Here is a 14,245-nt window from a genome sequence, read left to right on the forward strand (position 1 = left end):
GTGAGAGACTGACAGTGGAGTGCATGGAATATTGATTCTGTTCAGGCACTAAGGGTGACACGCAAAGACAAATATTCACTGATTCACTTTGATTTTGCACTTAGTTTGTTGGTAGTTAGCTTAGCCGTCTGCATCCATCCATCAATGTGCTTAACTGGTCATTCTGTTTAGAAAGCGGAAACTAAAAATTGTTGATTTCTTGAGACTCTCTTGTGAGTCTACTACTCATGATAGACACGCTAACCAAATTTCACATTCCTAAGTAAAACTGGCTTCCGGCACCGAATTTTGACAAAACCATGTATGTATGGCTGAGAGAGTGGCTGGTGACTGGAGAGCCAGGAAATGAGCTGTATATTTGAATGTAGGGCACTCTTGTTTGGAGCTACTCGGATGGGACTCAGTTCTTTCGTTGTTGCCGTACGTTACGGCCGACAATGACCTTTAGCATTGGGATCCTACAACATTTCTCACCTTTTAGATTTAAAAGGACTGGTACTTATTCCATAGTTCTCGACTTACAGATGACGTTTGCAGAAAGAAAATTCGACCCAAAATAGACTCAGGAGTAATTTTAGGCTTGTTTTCTGATTAAATATTTTATTTTTAGCCAGATTTTGGCCCACCCATATTTTGGACGCAGCAGCCTGTCACAGTCGAACACGTAACGCGCAGGAGGCGAAGACAATTCCTCACTAAACGACAATGTATCCTGCAGTGTAACTTTTGCCCATGTTTAAGGTCTGGATGTTTTATTTTAGACAGTAAGGAGTGAAAATAGCTTCAGTGAAACATTTTAATAAGCTTGTTTTTCTTAATCAATCATTGAAGTTCGTCATTGACCAAAGAAGACAGCCACGTCCTCCCACATAAGGTAAGTGCTTGCACATTAATTTGCACATAAATAAACGGGTTTCGTTTATATATGCAATGTACTGATTGCATCACAAATGCCAAGACAAGGGTGTCAAAGTCATTTTTGTCACAGGCCACATTCTACTTACGATTTATGTACCTTAGAGGGCTGTTCAGACTGTGAAACTACATACTGTAATTGTTTAATCGTCTCGTCATATTATTGCATACACACACAAAAATAACTAGGTTTGAAATCAGAAGTCAAGGATAATTGTTCAACTATGTTCAAGTTACTGTAAAAAGGGTTTTGGTAACCAAAAAAATGCTTAAAATATCTAATGTAATCTAATGTAATTATTTATTACATGTGACAATTTGAAATTTTGGTGCAGGTTTTAGCAAGAATCACGGAATTTGGTGCGCATGACTTGCTTTCACGGGGCCACATAAAATGAGGTGGCAGGTCAGATCTTGCCCCCGGGCCTTGAGTTTGACAGCAGTGCTCTAAGATGTTTGAAAAGAGTTCCCATGGATGACACAGGCATTTCTGTAGGGTCCATGGTGGCATTGTGTGACAGGGGTGGACTTAGACAGGCACCGCTGGCTGTCACGACAGACTCCAGCCATCACGGCGCCGTATTCCGATTTTATCAGGCTTGATAAACATAGTTTTGGACGATGACGTGACACAGGCGTTTGATTTTGTATGGTCATGGGGCTCGGCTGATCGGTAGACTTTGATGGGCACGGGTGGCTGTCATAAAGGCACACACCTGACGGACGAGGATCTCCCAGCCAAAAGCCTAACGTCGATTAATGTCCCAAAACTACGATCAATCGTCACCAAAGCTTATGTGGACATCTCTTTTTTATGCCTACTTAGATCGGCCCGGTATTTTTTATTTTATGGATGCCAAACGTTTTCCTCTCCATGATAATCACTTGTCAATCGTTCGAATATTTTCAGAGGTGGAAGGGGGCATCAGTAGAGATGTCCACATACATTTTTGATGATGACTGATGATAGTTTTATGACATTAAGCAGCATTGAGCTTTTTCTGTATAGTAAGCACATATAAAGAGGAAAATCCTGAGCATCCATACAATCCAAAATATTGGGCCGATCGTTGTAATATTTTCAGAGGTTAAAGCTGCCGAGAGTAGAGAAGTCTACATACATTTTGGTGTTGACCGGTGACAGTTTTGGGGCATTAAGCAATGTAAGCTTTTTTACATTGAAGTGTTTTAGACTGTCCCCACAGCAGTCGCAGTGTTTACCATTTTAATCGATGATACTAATAAATATGTGATTTTTCCCCATATAAAATAGCGATTGAACATCATTTTGGCGTGCTATAACGGTTGTGTTCGTATCAGCATGCAAAGCAACGGCATATGAGTTCATGAGGCTTGAAGGGATGTGTGACACTCGCCCGCCGTGTTTACATCACTTTAATCGATGACACCCAAATACATGTGCACTTTTACAGCATATTAAATTAGGGATTGAACATAACATTTGTATCTGTAGTCATGTGAGATAGCGGTTGGTCAGAGCAGAGTGCAACGATATATGACAGCAATATAACTTGAACAAAGCGGTGTTTGCAAACTCATTTTGGAGGTGTGGGGATTCGCTGACAACGATGATATATAATATAGGAGTTAATACTGCCACTTTATAGTACATTCCTTTGTCCACAACAGCTCGCAGTATCTCCACTCATTTTCTTTTCTTAAAAGGTTGTCATTTTAGATGTGTGTGTGTGTGTGAAGGGGGGGGGGGGGGGGGGGGATCATTATTGGAAACGACTGCCAGTTTCAAAAAATACATGAAATCAACTTGTTCGAGATATATGGACAGTTAAGACCTCATACCTCCTTTAAATATTAAAGATATCAACATTGAAGCCGCATGACAGTGGGAAACAGAACCATCCATCCATCCATTTTCTGAGCCGCTTCTCCTCACGCGGGTCGCAGGCGTGCTGGAGCCTATCCCAGCTATCATCGGGCAGGAGGCGGGGTGCACCCTGAACTGGTTGCCAGCCAATCGCAGGGCAGATGCAAACAAACAACCATTCACACTCACATCCACACCTACGGACAATTTTAGAGTCTCCAATTCATGCATGTTTTTGGGATGTGGGAGGAAAGCGGAGTGCCCGGAGAAAACCCACACAGGCACGGGGAGAACATGCAAACGCCACACAGGCGGGGCCGGGGATTGAACCCCGGTCCTCAGAACTGTGAGGCTGACGCTCTAACCGGTCGGACACCGTGCCGCTGGGAAACAGAACCTAAAATGAGAAACATTCCGGACTCTACCAGATCAGAGTGAGATGTCGTCGTTCCAGTGACGGCAAATGTGTGACATGAGAAGTTAACAGATGAAATGCATCAATGTGTAAGTCAATTAAAAGTTAATACTGTGTACCTTTTTGCTTCCTCAACACAAGTGCAAGTTAAATACCCGGAGGTTGTTCCATTTAACATTCTGTTTGCATCACTGTCACACTTAATCACAGAGATGCGCTCAGTGTGCGTGCATGCGTATGTCTTGTCAGTGTGTTTGCGTTTGTGTGTGTACCAATACATGTCAAGGGCAGCTTGCAGTGTTTTATCATTCTCTCATTTAAATCATTCTGCCATTATCTGTTTGGACTGGAAAGCATTAAGACAAACACCAGGCAGGTATTTAATACATACACACAACACATACACTCCACAACAGTACACAAGCACACGATTAGAAACCATATCGTCCTAGAAGCGGCTGTTTGGGGGAAATACCACAGCCCCACCTACAGGACTCTTTTGTCATATTACACTGGTGATGGTCCTTGAAGAAACACACACACACACACACGCACGCGCACAAACCTGATGTTAAATCCAGTAGCTTGGCCGAGGTTCTCCCAAGCTCTGACCCTCTCCGTCAACCTCTGTGGGGGTGAAGAAACATCATGTAAACACATCAAAATTATGAATAAATACTATTTGTAAATGTATTAATAATGCAATGACACGTGCTTCTAAAAATTACCAAATTTCTGTTGGGTTTTTTTTGTACCTCCTTCTCCAGTTCCATGTTGACCAAATCTTCTTTGGTCTTGGCCATGCACTCCACCTTCCTCTTCAGGCCCTCCGCCTCTTCTTTCAGCAGGCTACAGTTCTCTCTGCTCTCCCTGTAGTAACAATATCAACACTGTCATGTCTCTCACGCACCATGCGATATTAGCAAGTCATCAAACTTCTGTGTTCTGCTAAGAAGCAATGTTGAAAACTCATATATAATCACAATTTAGCATCGTTCATCTGTCTAGTACAGATGGTTCAAATTTGGAAACAATCAGACAACATCTCAAGGACTAAACTCCTGGAAATACCATATGTGAACCCAAAATGGCAGAATTCCAGTATTTTCCGGCATGGGTTATGGAGACTTTTTTGTGGGTATACGAATGATAGACACGCCTAGCAAATTTCATGTTGGAACTGTAAAGTGGCAGGACAAAGAATGTGAACCCTTTAGACTTTCTTAAATGTTTGCATAAATTGGTCAAAAAATGTAGACTGAGTTTCATCTAAATCACAAGAATAAACAGTGTCCGCTTAACCTAAGACCCCACACATTAAGATAAAATATCAGGCATTTAACAGTTTTGGTCATATTGTGTGTGGTGTGCTCCGATATCAACACAAAACACCACACAGACAAAGATTCTGCTCAAACGCCAAAAACACGAGATCTCACTGATCACATATAGTTTCACAAAACCGATTAAGAAGAATCACTTCTGGCTTCCCACCGACGTTTCCTGAATGTTCCCGAGGGTTGCCAGAGATGGGACTGTTACAAAATGGCATTGTCCAAAAAAAAAAAAAAAAGACTAGCATTGGAAAAAAAACATGCTTATTTTTATTTACAGTCTTTTACTTTTGTTGAGTCAGGGTGGTTTTTGATTGGCTATACTGTTCCAGATCACAATTCATGACGTCATGATTGGGGAGCACGACTTTTCATTGTAAATATTGAACACGTTCATTATTTAAGATTGTCAGCCACAACCTGTTTCACACCCTAAAATTGGGACAAATCTACTCTTAAAACACATCAGACCTAAGGACAATCTTATAGGATAATCTTATCAAATTTAAGATTGTCTGGTGTTTAACGTGCTTAGTCGGAAAGGTGCAGAATCAGCACAAAAACAGGCTGTTTGTCTTTATATGTGTACAAGGCCTTAATTTTTCGTCCCTGTCCCGTAAATGTTCATGTTATCCATCCATCCATTTTCTATACCTCTCATTCAATAAAAATATGAAAAGATATAAACAATTATATCTTATTATAACCTCACACTACGGTCAATTTATGCAGAAGTGTAATAAACCCCAAAAGGGTTCACATACTTTTCCCTCCCACTGTATATGTGTTGTTCAATTTTATTAGCAATTGGACAAAACCTCTTTGAAGGACCCCTACAAACGGTGAACACGAGTTTAACGTGACCACGTTGAACAAAAAAAAGGCATACCGTATTTCCACGACCATAGGGCGCACCGTATTAAAAGGCGCAGTCTCAGTTATGGGGTCTATTTCTGGATTTAACACATAGATAAGGCGCACCGTATTATTGGGCGCAGGCATGTTAAAACATACGCTAGCTTAAAACATACGGTAGCATGCATGCATGTTTTCAAAAATGCGGCAGGAACAAAACTGAGTTTGGTTGTACTTTATTGAAGCATTTAACAATGTACTCACATTATTTTTTGATCAATCCTCATCCACAAATCCATCAAAGTCCTCATCGTCTGTATCCGAAATGAACAGCTGTGCAAGTTCTCCAACAAACACGCCGGGTTCCCTCTCGTCATTGTCGGAGTCAGTCTCGTTGCCAAGGGGCTGTTCAGCAATGATGCCGGCTTTCGCGAAAGCTCGGACAACAGTCAAAGCAGATACCTTAGCCCAGCCATCCACAATCCATTCCCACATGCTGGCGTAACTCGCCCGGCGTTGCCTCCCAGTCTTAGTTGCGCTTGTTTTTTCACAGCAGCAGCTATGAGATGGGCGCGCATGGAGTCACAACTCAACAGGGACGGTGACGCGTGGAAAAAAAACATCCAGTCTCTTTACGTACACCTCACTCAGCCACTCTCTCATTTGCTCCTCGTCCATCCAGCCCTTTTGATTGGCCTTAACGATGACTTCGGCTGGAAACCTTTCTTTAGGCAGCGTCTTCCTCTTAAAAATCACCATAGGTGGCAGTTTCTGTCCATTACCATGGCAAACAAGCACAACAGTCAAAGCCGACTTCTCGTGCCCCGTTGTGCGACCGTGGCGGTCCCCTTCTTTTCTACAGTGTGGTTCACCGGGATGTCAAAAGTGAGCGAAAGTGAGTAGCACCTCGTCCATGTTGGTGATGTGGTTGGGCTGGATGTTTTTGTCGGCAATCTTTTTACTGCAGTAGGAGTGGAAGATGGGCAGCTTTTCCTGCGCCACGGTAGTCCTTGCCCGGATGGATAGTTTCATAAAACGAAAGCACCAAGATTGACCTCCTTGAAAATGTTTGATTTTCATTTCTTCTGCAAGCGTTATTGCACTCAGTCGAACGGTGACTGTAGAGAAGCTTCTCCCGGCTGTTCTTTGCTCATGAATCCATTGCTCGAGTTGGTCTTCCAACTCGGGCCACCTCGCCTTGTTTCCGCGGAAACTCAGCTTCGTCTTCTTGACTTGGCGAAGCTCATTTTCCTGCTTCCTCCACTTGCGAACCATGGATTTGTTTATCTTGAATTCTCTCGCGGCTGCTCGATTCCCATGTTCCTCCACGTAACTGATAGCTTGCAGTTTAAACTGTGCTTCGTAAGCGTGTCTCTTCGTAGGTGCCATTTTCGGGGGTCCTTAGCCAAACCGATGCCCATACCGGAACTATATACCTACTGGGGGCGTGTCTTTAGCCTCCTCTGTCACGCGCACCCTTCCCCCTTTACGTCCGCATGCTGTCCTCAGTCACGTCCGCCTTCCTCTATATAAGCAGCGTGTCGGCAGGAAATGCTCCCAGTCAGTCAAGCGGAGCGCTCATTAAAGTCACACAACAACACTTTGGAATTTGGAACTCTGTGCACACATAAGGCGCGCCACATTATAAGACGCCCCGTCCATTTTGGAGAAAATTTAAGACTTTTAAGTGCGCCTTATGGTCGTGAAAATACGGTACTTGTGTGTCTTCAGGCACGGCTTCTTTAGCCTTTTTTTTGTGGGTCAATCCATGATAGGTATGGATACCCAATTTCATGTTGCTAAGTGAAACTGTTGGAGGCTGAATTTTCAACTATGTTGTTAAAAATTGGTAGCAATTGGACAAGACTTTCCTCTTTCACTGACCACTAGAAATGGCGGGACTAAAATGGCCGCTTCGAGCCAAAATGGCAAAAAGCAATTGGAGAAACTATGAAAAAGTATGCTTGACCTGAGAAAAACGTTTTCCTCTCGTAGGCGCTTGAGCTCCTTCTCTAGATCGGGCACTTTGGTGGCCTCGGACTTGACGCTCTTTACGATGGCAAAGTCTTGTTCTTGGAGAGACAGACATCTTTCCAACTCCTGAAAATAAAAAATGTAAAAATAAATCAAACACACAAAATGCTGCGTGGTTGCTTTTTTGGGTTTGCGTGCGTTTGTGTCTGAGAGCGTGTGTGTGTACCTTGATCTTGATGACATGCCCTGAGCAGGATGACTGTGCCGCTTGGAGAGACTGGCACAGCTGAGACACTTCCTGGTACTTCCTGATAGAGAAGGACCAATCAGGGAAAGGTACTTCCCTTATCACTTCAGCAAACATTTTGTGTCAGAATACCTGCGCTGTAAATCTAGCTGCTCCTGCAGTGCTTGTTTCTCCAACTTCGTAGTGGAAACGACTGAGTCCAGGTTTTGAAGCTTCTGTTTCAGCTCTCTGATCTCATCCTTTAGGCAGATGAAGGTCTGGCAACACACAGGAAACACCATCTTTATGTCATTTTGTGTGGGTGGTCAATCATTTGATCCCACTTCTTAGGCCAACTGTTTTGGCAGGTTTGCCTGTATTATAGTAACAAGCATTGGGCAACACCAAGCGTTAGCTTCATGAAATGGTCAATCCTTGGATCTTATTTCTGACACCAATTGTTGTTGCAATATCATCTATAATAAACACCAGAAAACACCAGAGAGCCAGGAGTTTTCATTCTGTCGTTTTGTGGAGCCGGTCACTCTTGCAATCCCACTACTGCGACAATTGTTGTGAGATGTTTTGTGGGGTTGGTCAATCAGTGGATCCCACTTCGGATGCCAACTGTTGGGGCAATATTGTCTATAGACCTGAAACACTGGCAAAAATCTACGTTTGGTGAGGTTGGTCAATCCACGGATTCCACTTCTGAGACCATCTGTTGTGGCAACACTTTATATATTACTGCAATAAGCACTGGAACACATTTAAGAGTGTGGTCTTTTGCAGTTTTACGGGGCCGGTCAATCCGCCGATCCCGCTTCTGACACCAATTATTGTGGCAATATTGTTGTCATTATGTAGTTTTGCGCTGGTCAATCCTTGCATCCCACTTCTGACAACAATTAATGTAGAAATATTTTCAATTTTATGGGAACAAACACTCACAAAACCCAAGATTTTTTATTTTATTACATTACTGTAATATGCATTGGAAAATATTAAGAGTGGACTTTATGCAGTTTTGCGGGACCGGTCAATCCTTGTATGGCACTTCTATCACCAATTGTTTTGCCAATATTTTCTATATTACAGTGATTAGCTATGGAAAACACTATGAATAGTTTATGTTGTCTTTTGGTGAAAAGCCAAACCTTGGATCCCACTTCTGACATCAATTGTTGTGGCAATATTTCCTATATTAGTGTGTACCTGGTTAGAGGTGCTGAGTTTGGTGTCTCGCTCCTCCAGCTTCTTGCTGAGGCTGTCCAGGTTCTTGGTGAGCTCTCGGTTGGACTCCACTTGCTGCGCCAAGTTCCTGACGGCCTCCGCCTCACGCTCCTCCGACTTCTTGATCCGCGCCGCCATTTCACTGTTCTCCTCCTCCAATTGCTACAACACAGTATAGGTCGGAATTCACTCTTTAAGCAATTGATCAGCAAAAAATGTGGAACTTTATTGACCGAACACACCTAGCAACAAAGTCATCTCGTGGTTAAGAACTATAAATTTTATGACACGGCCGTCAGAGTGTTTTTGTTATGTTTACTGAGAAAAGATATTGATAATTAAATCATTTATTTAACCATAACAGTCGTTTCAAAACGTTTTTATTCGAAAATGTTTATTTAGCTAATTAAACAGTTTGAAAAAATAATATAAATAAAACTAATTTGTTAATATTGTCTACCATCCAAACAATCTGAAAAACTATCACATTAAAATTTATTGACTGAATGTATTTTTAATAAAAAATGAGAAATTAAATATTTGTATCTCAAGTTGTTTCATTGTAAAAAAAAAAAAAAAAGCTATTATTTTATTAATCTTTAACAAAATAATGTTTTTAAAAGGGAAAGAATAATAATAGATTTTTTTTTTTAATTCCCCAATTATCCATCATGAATGTAGTTACTCTGGTCTGCAACAGTTAAGTAAGCTTTACGGCAAGGTGAGAACAACTTGGATGAATGACCGGATTTGAGGGTACTGTACATGGTACCTTCAAGTTGCATGCCGTGTCACTGGCACTTTTCTCCAGCTCCACGCGAACGCGCTTGTGGCTCAGCTCCATCTGCTTCTTCTCCTGGTCCAGCTTCAGGTAGCGACTGCACGACTGGACCTTCTCGGCCGCTTCTAAGAACTACACAGGAAGATCTATTTTCCATCCATCCATTTTCTACACCGCTTATCCTCACTAGGGACACAGGTACGCTGGAGCCAACCCAGCTAACTGCGGACGAGAGGAGGGGCTACACCCTGAACTGGTTGCCAGTCAATCGCAGGGCACATCTAGCCAAACAATCATTCATACTCACATTCACACGTATGGGCAATTTAGAGTCTTCAATTAACCTAGCATGCATGTTTTTGGGATGTGGGAGGAAACCAGAGTACCTGGAGAAAACACACGTAGGCATGGGAAGAACATGCAAACTCATTGCAAACTCCAAACAGGCGAGGCTGGATTTGAACCCGGGTCCTCAGAACTGTGAGGCACATGTGCTAACCAGTCGCGCACCGTGCCGCCAAGATATATTTTGTAAATGTAAATAGATACATGTTGAATGTTAGTGAGTCCATGAATACCTCCATGCTGCGCTTGTACTGGTTCTGCAGGTTGGTGCTGGCCGCTGCTGAGGAGCCCAGTAGCTTGGGCGAACGTCCAGAGCAGCCGATGAAGGAATTGAAGGACTTCAGGGTGGAAAACACGGTGGTGTTTTCTTCAATATCCATTGTAAAGAGTCTCTAGAAGCCAAACACAAAAATTCAGACTTTGATCCCAATTCTGACTCCAATTCACCGATAGTTGTGCCAATACGTTCAAAATTGACCCAGCATTGAAGGTGGATTTCTAATTTATACACTTTTTTTTTTTCCATCTATCCATTATCTACATCGCTTATCCAATTCAGGGTTGCGGGGCGCTGGAGCCTATCCCAGCTTACTTTGGGCGAAAGGCAGACTACACCCTGAACTGGTTGCCAGTCAGTCACATATAGACATGGACAACCATTCGCACTCAGATTGACACCCCCCACTGAGTGGGAACTGAACCCACACTGCTTGCACCAAAGTCAGGCAAATGTACCACTACACCATCAGTGACCACTTTTTTTGTTGTTGTTGTTGTTGCAAATATTATATACTAATTCCCATTACCGTATAGTTCGTGTCACAGTCACACACGCAGACCTTGATAACAATTTAAGAGATAAACATTAAGCATGGATGAGTTTTGCATCTCCAATTTAGTCAAAAAGTAGTGATGGCCAAATGATACAGAGGCTTTGGAGCTTGTGTCAATCTTCCTGAAACAGAGTGATTCGAAACGCTGTGTCGGAGCTCATATCAAAACACCAGTGTCACGTGACCGATGACGTTGGAAGATTCGAACATCTTTGCTGTTTCGCTTCGCACTTCATTCCTTCAAAATGTTTTGAAACTTTTCATTGGCTCAGTCTTTCAGTGTGTGTCATTGGCTCATGGAGTTTCATTTATTCTTTGGGTTAATCTGGAATGTGTTTTCGAGTATGGGGGAGAGAATCTGTTTATTTTATTGTAATGACGATATAATCATTATTTGGTATGAATGAACAAAACACCTTTCTGAACTTTTATTGTTGTCATGGGAAACAGTGGCAGTGCTTCAGTCGTGCTCTTAAGAGGTTGCTATGGCTTCAGTTGTCCACCAGATGTCCCCGTCACTGAAGCCTTGACTCTTTGAATTGTTAAGAAAGCCTCAGTGTTTCATGAGGCTTCACTTGCCCACCACTCTCACAATGTAAAGCATATTATTATTTCCAGAGGTGGGTAGTAAGTAATGCACTACATTTACTCTGTTACATTTACTTACGTCACTTTTTGGAAACATTTTACTTGTCTGAGTAGTTATATTTATTTCTAGTTTCATTTTTACTTGAGTAATTGTGTGAAGAAATGCTTCTTTTACTCCATTGCATTGAGCTACATTCCACTCACTGCTTTTATTCTTATCTATCTATTATTGCTTTTTTTGTGGTTCACAAGAAAGACTTCTGTCACATTGTTTTACCACTACAACATAATGACTAGCGACATTTTTATTGTGTGCTAAATTCGATGTAAATTGGGTCAACAAACAGACATTCTTTTTGAATCACAGCTGGCCAGGTCACTTGTGATGTTACTCTGAACCACCATGCTAGCTCATATTTTCTCCCACTAACATGCCCCTTTCCTGTGCTACATTTGTTCCTTATTATGGATATTAACAATTTATGAAGTGTTTGTTCATTCTTGTCTCTTAATTTGCTTAGTTGTATTTTTTTTTTTTATGCAGGGCATCTATTATAAAAAATATGTGCAGGAGTAGTCATTATATGCAGGTAGCCTTATTTAGTGTACTGCTTTACTACATTTCTATTACTTTACATTTGGAGGCCTTGAGATGATTTTGTGTTGAAAATGTCAATTTAATGTTCATTGTAGTTTTCATATAATGATTTGACAAAATGGGTTACACCTAAAATATCACCCCTCCATTGATATATCATTAAGACAGTGGACACGAAACAGTTAATTTTCACCTGTTTTAAAAGAGTCATAACTTTCTTAATATTTGTCACAGGAAAATTATACTTAGTAACTTATACCACTGGAATCGTCTTTAAAAGATAATGCTGGTCTCATGTAAATCAATTAAATTCGAGTTTTACATATATACCTACACATTCCCATTTCACAGTTTGGTCTATTTAAAGGCGGCACTGTAGACGACTGGTTAGAGCGTCTGCCTCACAGTTCTGAGGACCGGGGTTCAATCCCTGGCCCCGCCTGTGTGGAGTTTTCTCAGGGCACTCCGGTTTCCTCCCACATCCCAAAAACATGCATTAATTGGAGACTTTAAATTGCCCGTAGGTGTGAATGTGAGTGCGAATGGTTGTTTGTTTGTTTGTTTGTGCCGTGCCCTGCGATTGGCTGGCAACCAACCAATCTCCCTTGTGAGGAGAAGCAGCTCATAAAATGGATGGATGGGAATATTTGACTTTCATGTGCTGATATAAAAAAAAAAGATAGATCGTAACTCACCAGTTATTAGTGGTAATGTTTTTTATTGAATATTTACTCCAGTAATGTTTTTAGGATTACTTTTTGCTTTTACTTGAGTCATATTATTATTATTATTATTATAGTAACAGTACTCTTGCTTGAGTACAATTTTTGGTTACTCTACCTACCTCTGATTATTTCTCGAGTGTTCCACAATTCCTGAATGTTTTATGGTTTTTGATCATGCATTGAGTCTCAATGACTGCAGCTAAAGTTTCCACCGCCATTCACAGCCAAGGCAATTTAAATGGCCTGGTTATATGCACATACATAAAAACTGGGCAAAACTAAAGTTTAACGTACCGTCTTCACCTCGGCGTCGGCTTGTTTGTGACGAGTTTATTGGGTGTTTGGAGGTGATGGTGACTGATAACTTCTTGTTATGTAGCCTAGCTTCACGTTAGCGCGTGCGCAAGCGTCAGGAGAAATCCTTCCTGATTGGCTCAAACAGCTATCGCAAGAGTTCACGACAGCACCAGAGATGTTCTCAAGAATAAAATTCTCCCAACATGGCGGCCTTTCAGATACCAACGCTCAAAGAGGAAATGGGATTCTTCGTCAAGTCAGGTTTTGCGCGATATTTAGGTAATTTTTTTTATTACGGTTGTACCATTTAAAAATTATTCATGATCATTAAGATCCACTTTTGGTGAAACATGTTATGCTGAATCGCAGAGGCCGGAAACGAGCCGTGTATGTCGCAAAACACAACAGGCCAAAAAATTATTAATAATAATAATAATAAAATAAAAATCGGTGTGATAAGCGGTGAATAGTTTTCAAACGATAAAATAAGCAGTTTTATAGTGATAACATACTAGGGATGAGTAATGCGTTAGTATTTCTTTAAAATACTGTAAGTCTCTTAGAATATCTCGGTCTCTTTCCGATGGACTTGGAATACATGATAAAAATTACATGATGTTGATTCTATCTACACGCATTAAAAAAAAACCGTATATTTCATTGTATATATTATCATTTTTTGAAAAGACGATTTAATCTAATGCCATAACTCGAAAATCATTATTAAAATTTTCTCCACTTGCAGTGTTTGTCCAGCAGATGGGAGCAATGTTACATTCGCCAAATGTTTGTTTCCGGCTCTGTCGCTGCAGAACCAAATCCAGGGAGCGCCACTGAGCATGCGCTGTGCTTGACGGGGATGTGAAGGGGTGGTGTGAACTCTTCCTGAAAAGGTCAGAAGATGAGCGGCGGTGTTCCGAGTGACATCAGCGCCGCTATTCCCAGCGTGGCTGTCGCTTTGACTTCCTGTTGTCAGGCTCTCGAGAGCGAGGACGGCACTTATTTTGGCACTGTGTCTTGACCTCACCTTCACCCCCATTACATCCTTTATCTGAGTCACCTTCCCTTAAATGTGCCATCGGGCTGCTCACCGTCTGCGCCTGCCCTCGCTCGTGGGGCTGCTCTCACCTTGGATCCCACTTCTAACAGCGATTGTTGCTTCAGAGTTTTCTATATTACAGAAATAAACACAGGGAAAACAGCAAGGCTTGTCTTTTTGCCGCTGTGTGGGCCTGCTCAATCTTTGGATCCCACTTCTGATACCAATTGTTGTGGCAATA

General features: G+C 41.7%; 1 protein-coding gene across 2 annotated transcripts in view; it reads right to left on the reverse strand.

Annotated features, from left to right (window-relative positions):
* Window positions 1-13,126, reverse strand: part of mad1l1 (mitotic arrest deficient 1 like 1) — a 62,074-nt gene extending 48,948 nt beyond the window's left edge. Inside the window, exons 1-9 of one of the 2 annotated variants that reach the window (XM_061770281.1) lie at window positions 12,963-13,126; window positions 10,158-10,316; window positions 9,571-9,711; window positions 8,781-8,960; window positions 7,719-7,843; window positions 7,566-7,647; window positions 7,335-7,465; window positions 3,932-4,046; window positions 3,742-3,803 (exon numbers count right to left, since the gene is read on the reverse strand). In XM_061770281.1, coding sequence (XP_061626265.1) covers window positions 3,742-3,803; window positions 3,932-4,046; window positions 7,335-7,465; window positions 7,566-7,647; window positions 7,719-7,843; window positions 8,781-8,960; window positions 9,571-9,711; window positions 10,158-10,304 — 983 coding nt within the window. In that variant the 5' untranslated portion in view covers window positions 10,305-10,316; window positions 12,963-13,126. The remainder of the gene's footprint in view (window positions 1-3,741; window positions 3,804-3,931; window positions 4,047-7,334; window positions 7,466-7,565; window positions 7,648-7,718; window positions 7,844-8,780; window positions 8,961-9,570; window positions 9,712-10,157; window positions 10,317-12,962) is intronic. The other variant, XM_061770280.1, reaches the window with a different exon arrangement.
* Between the last annotated feature and the right edge of the window lie 1,119 nt (window positions 13,127-14,245).

This window comes from Phyllopteryx taeniolatus, chromosome 4 (assembly GCF_024500385.1).
Source record: "Phyllopteryx taeniolatus isolate TA_2022b chromosome 4, UOR_Ptae_1.2, whole genome shotgun sequence".
NCBI lineage: Eukaryota > Metazoa > Chordata > Actinopteri > Syngnathiformes > Syngnathidae > Phyllopteryx > Phyllopteryx taeniolatus.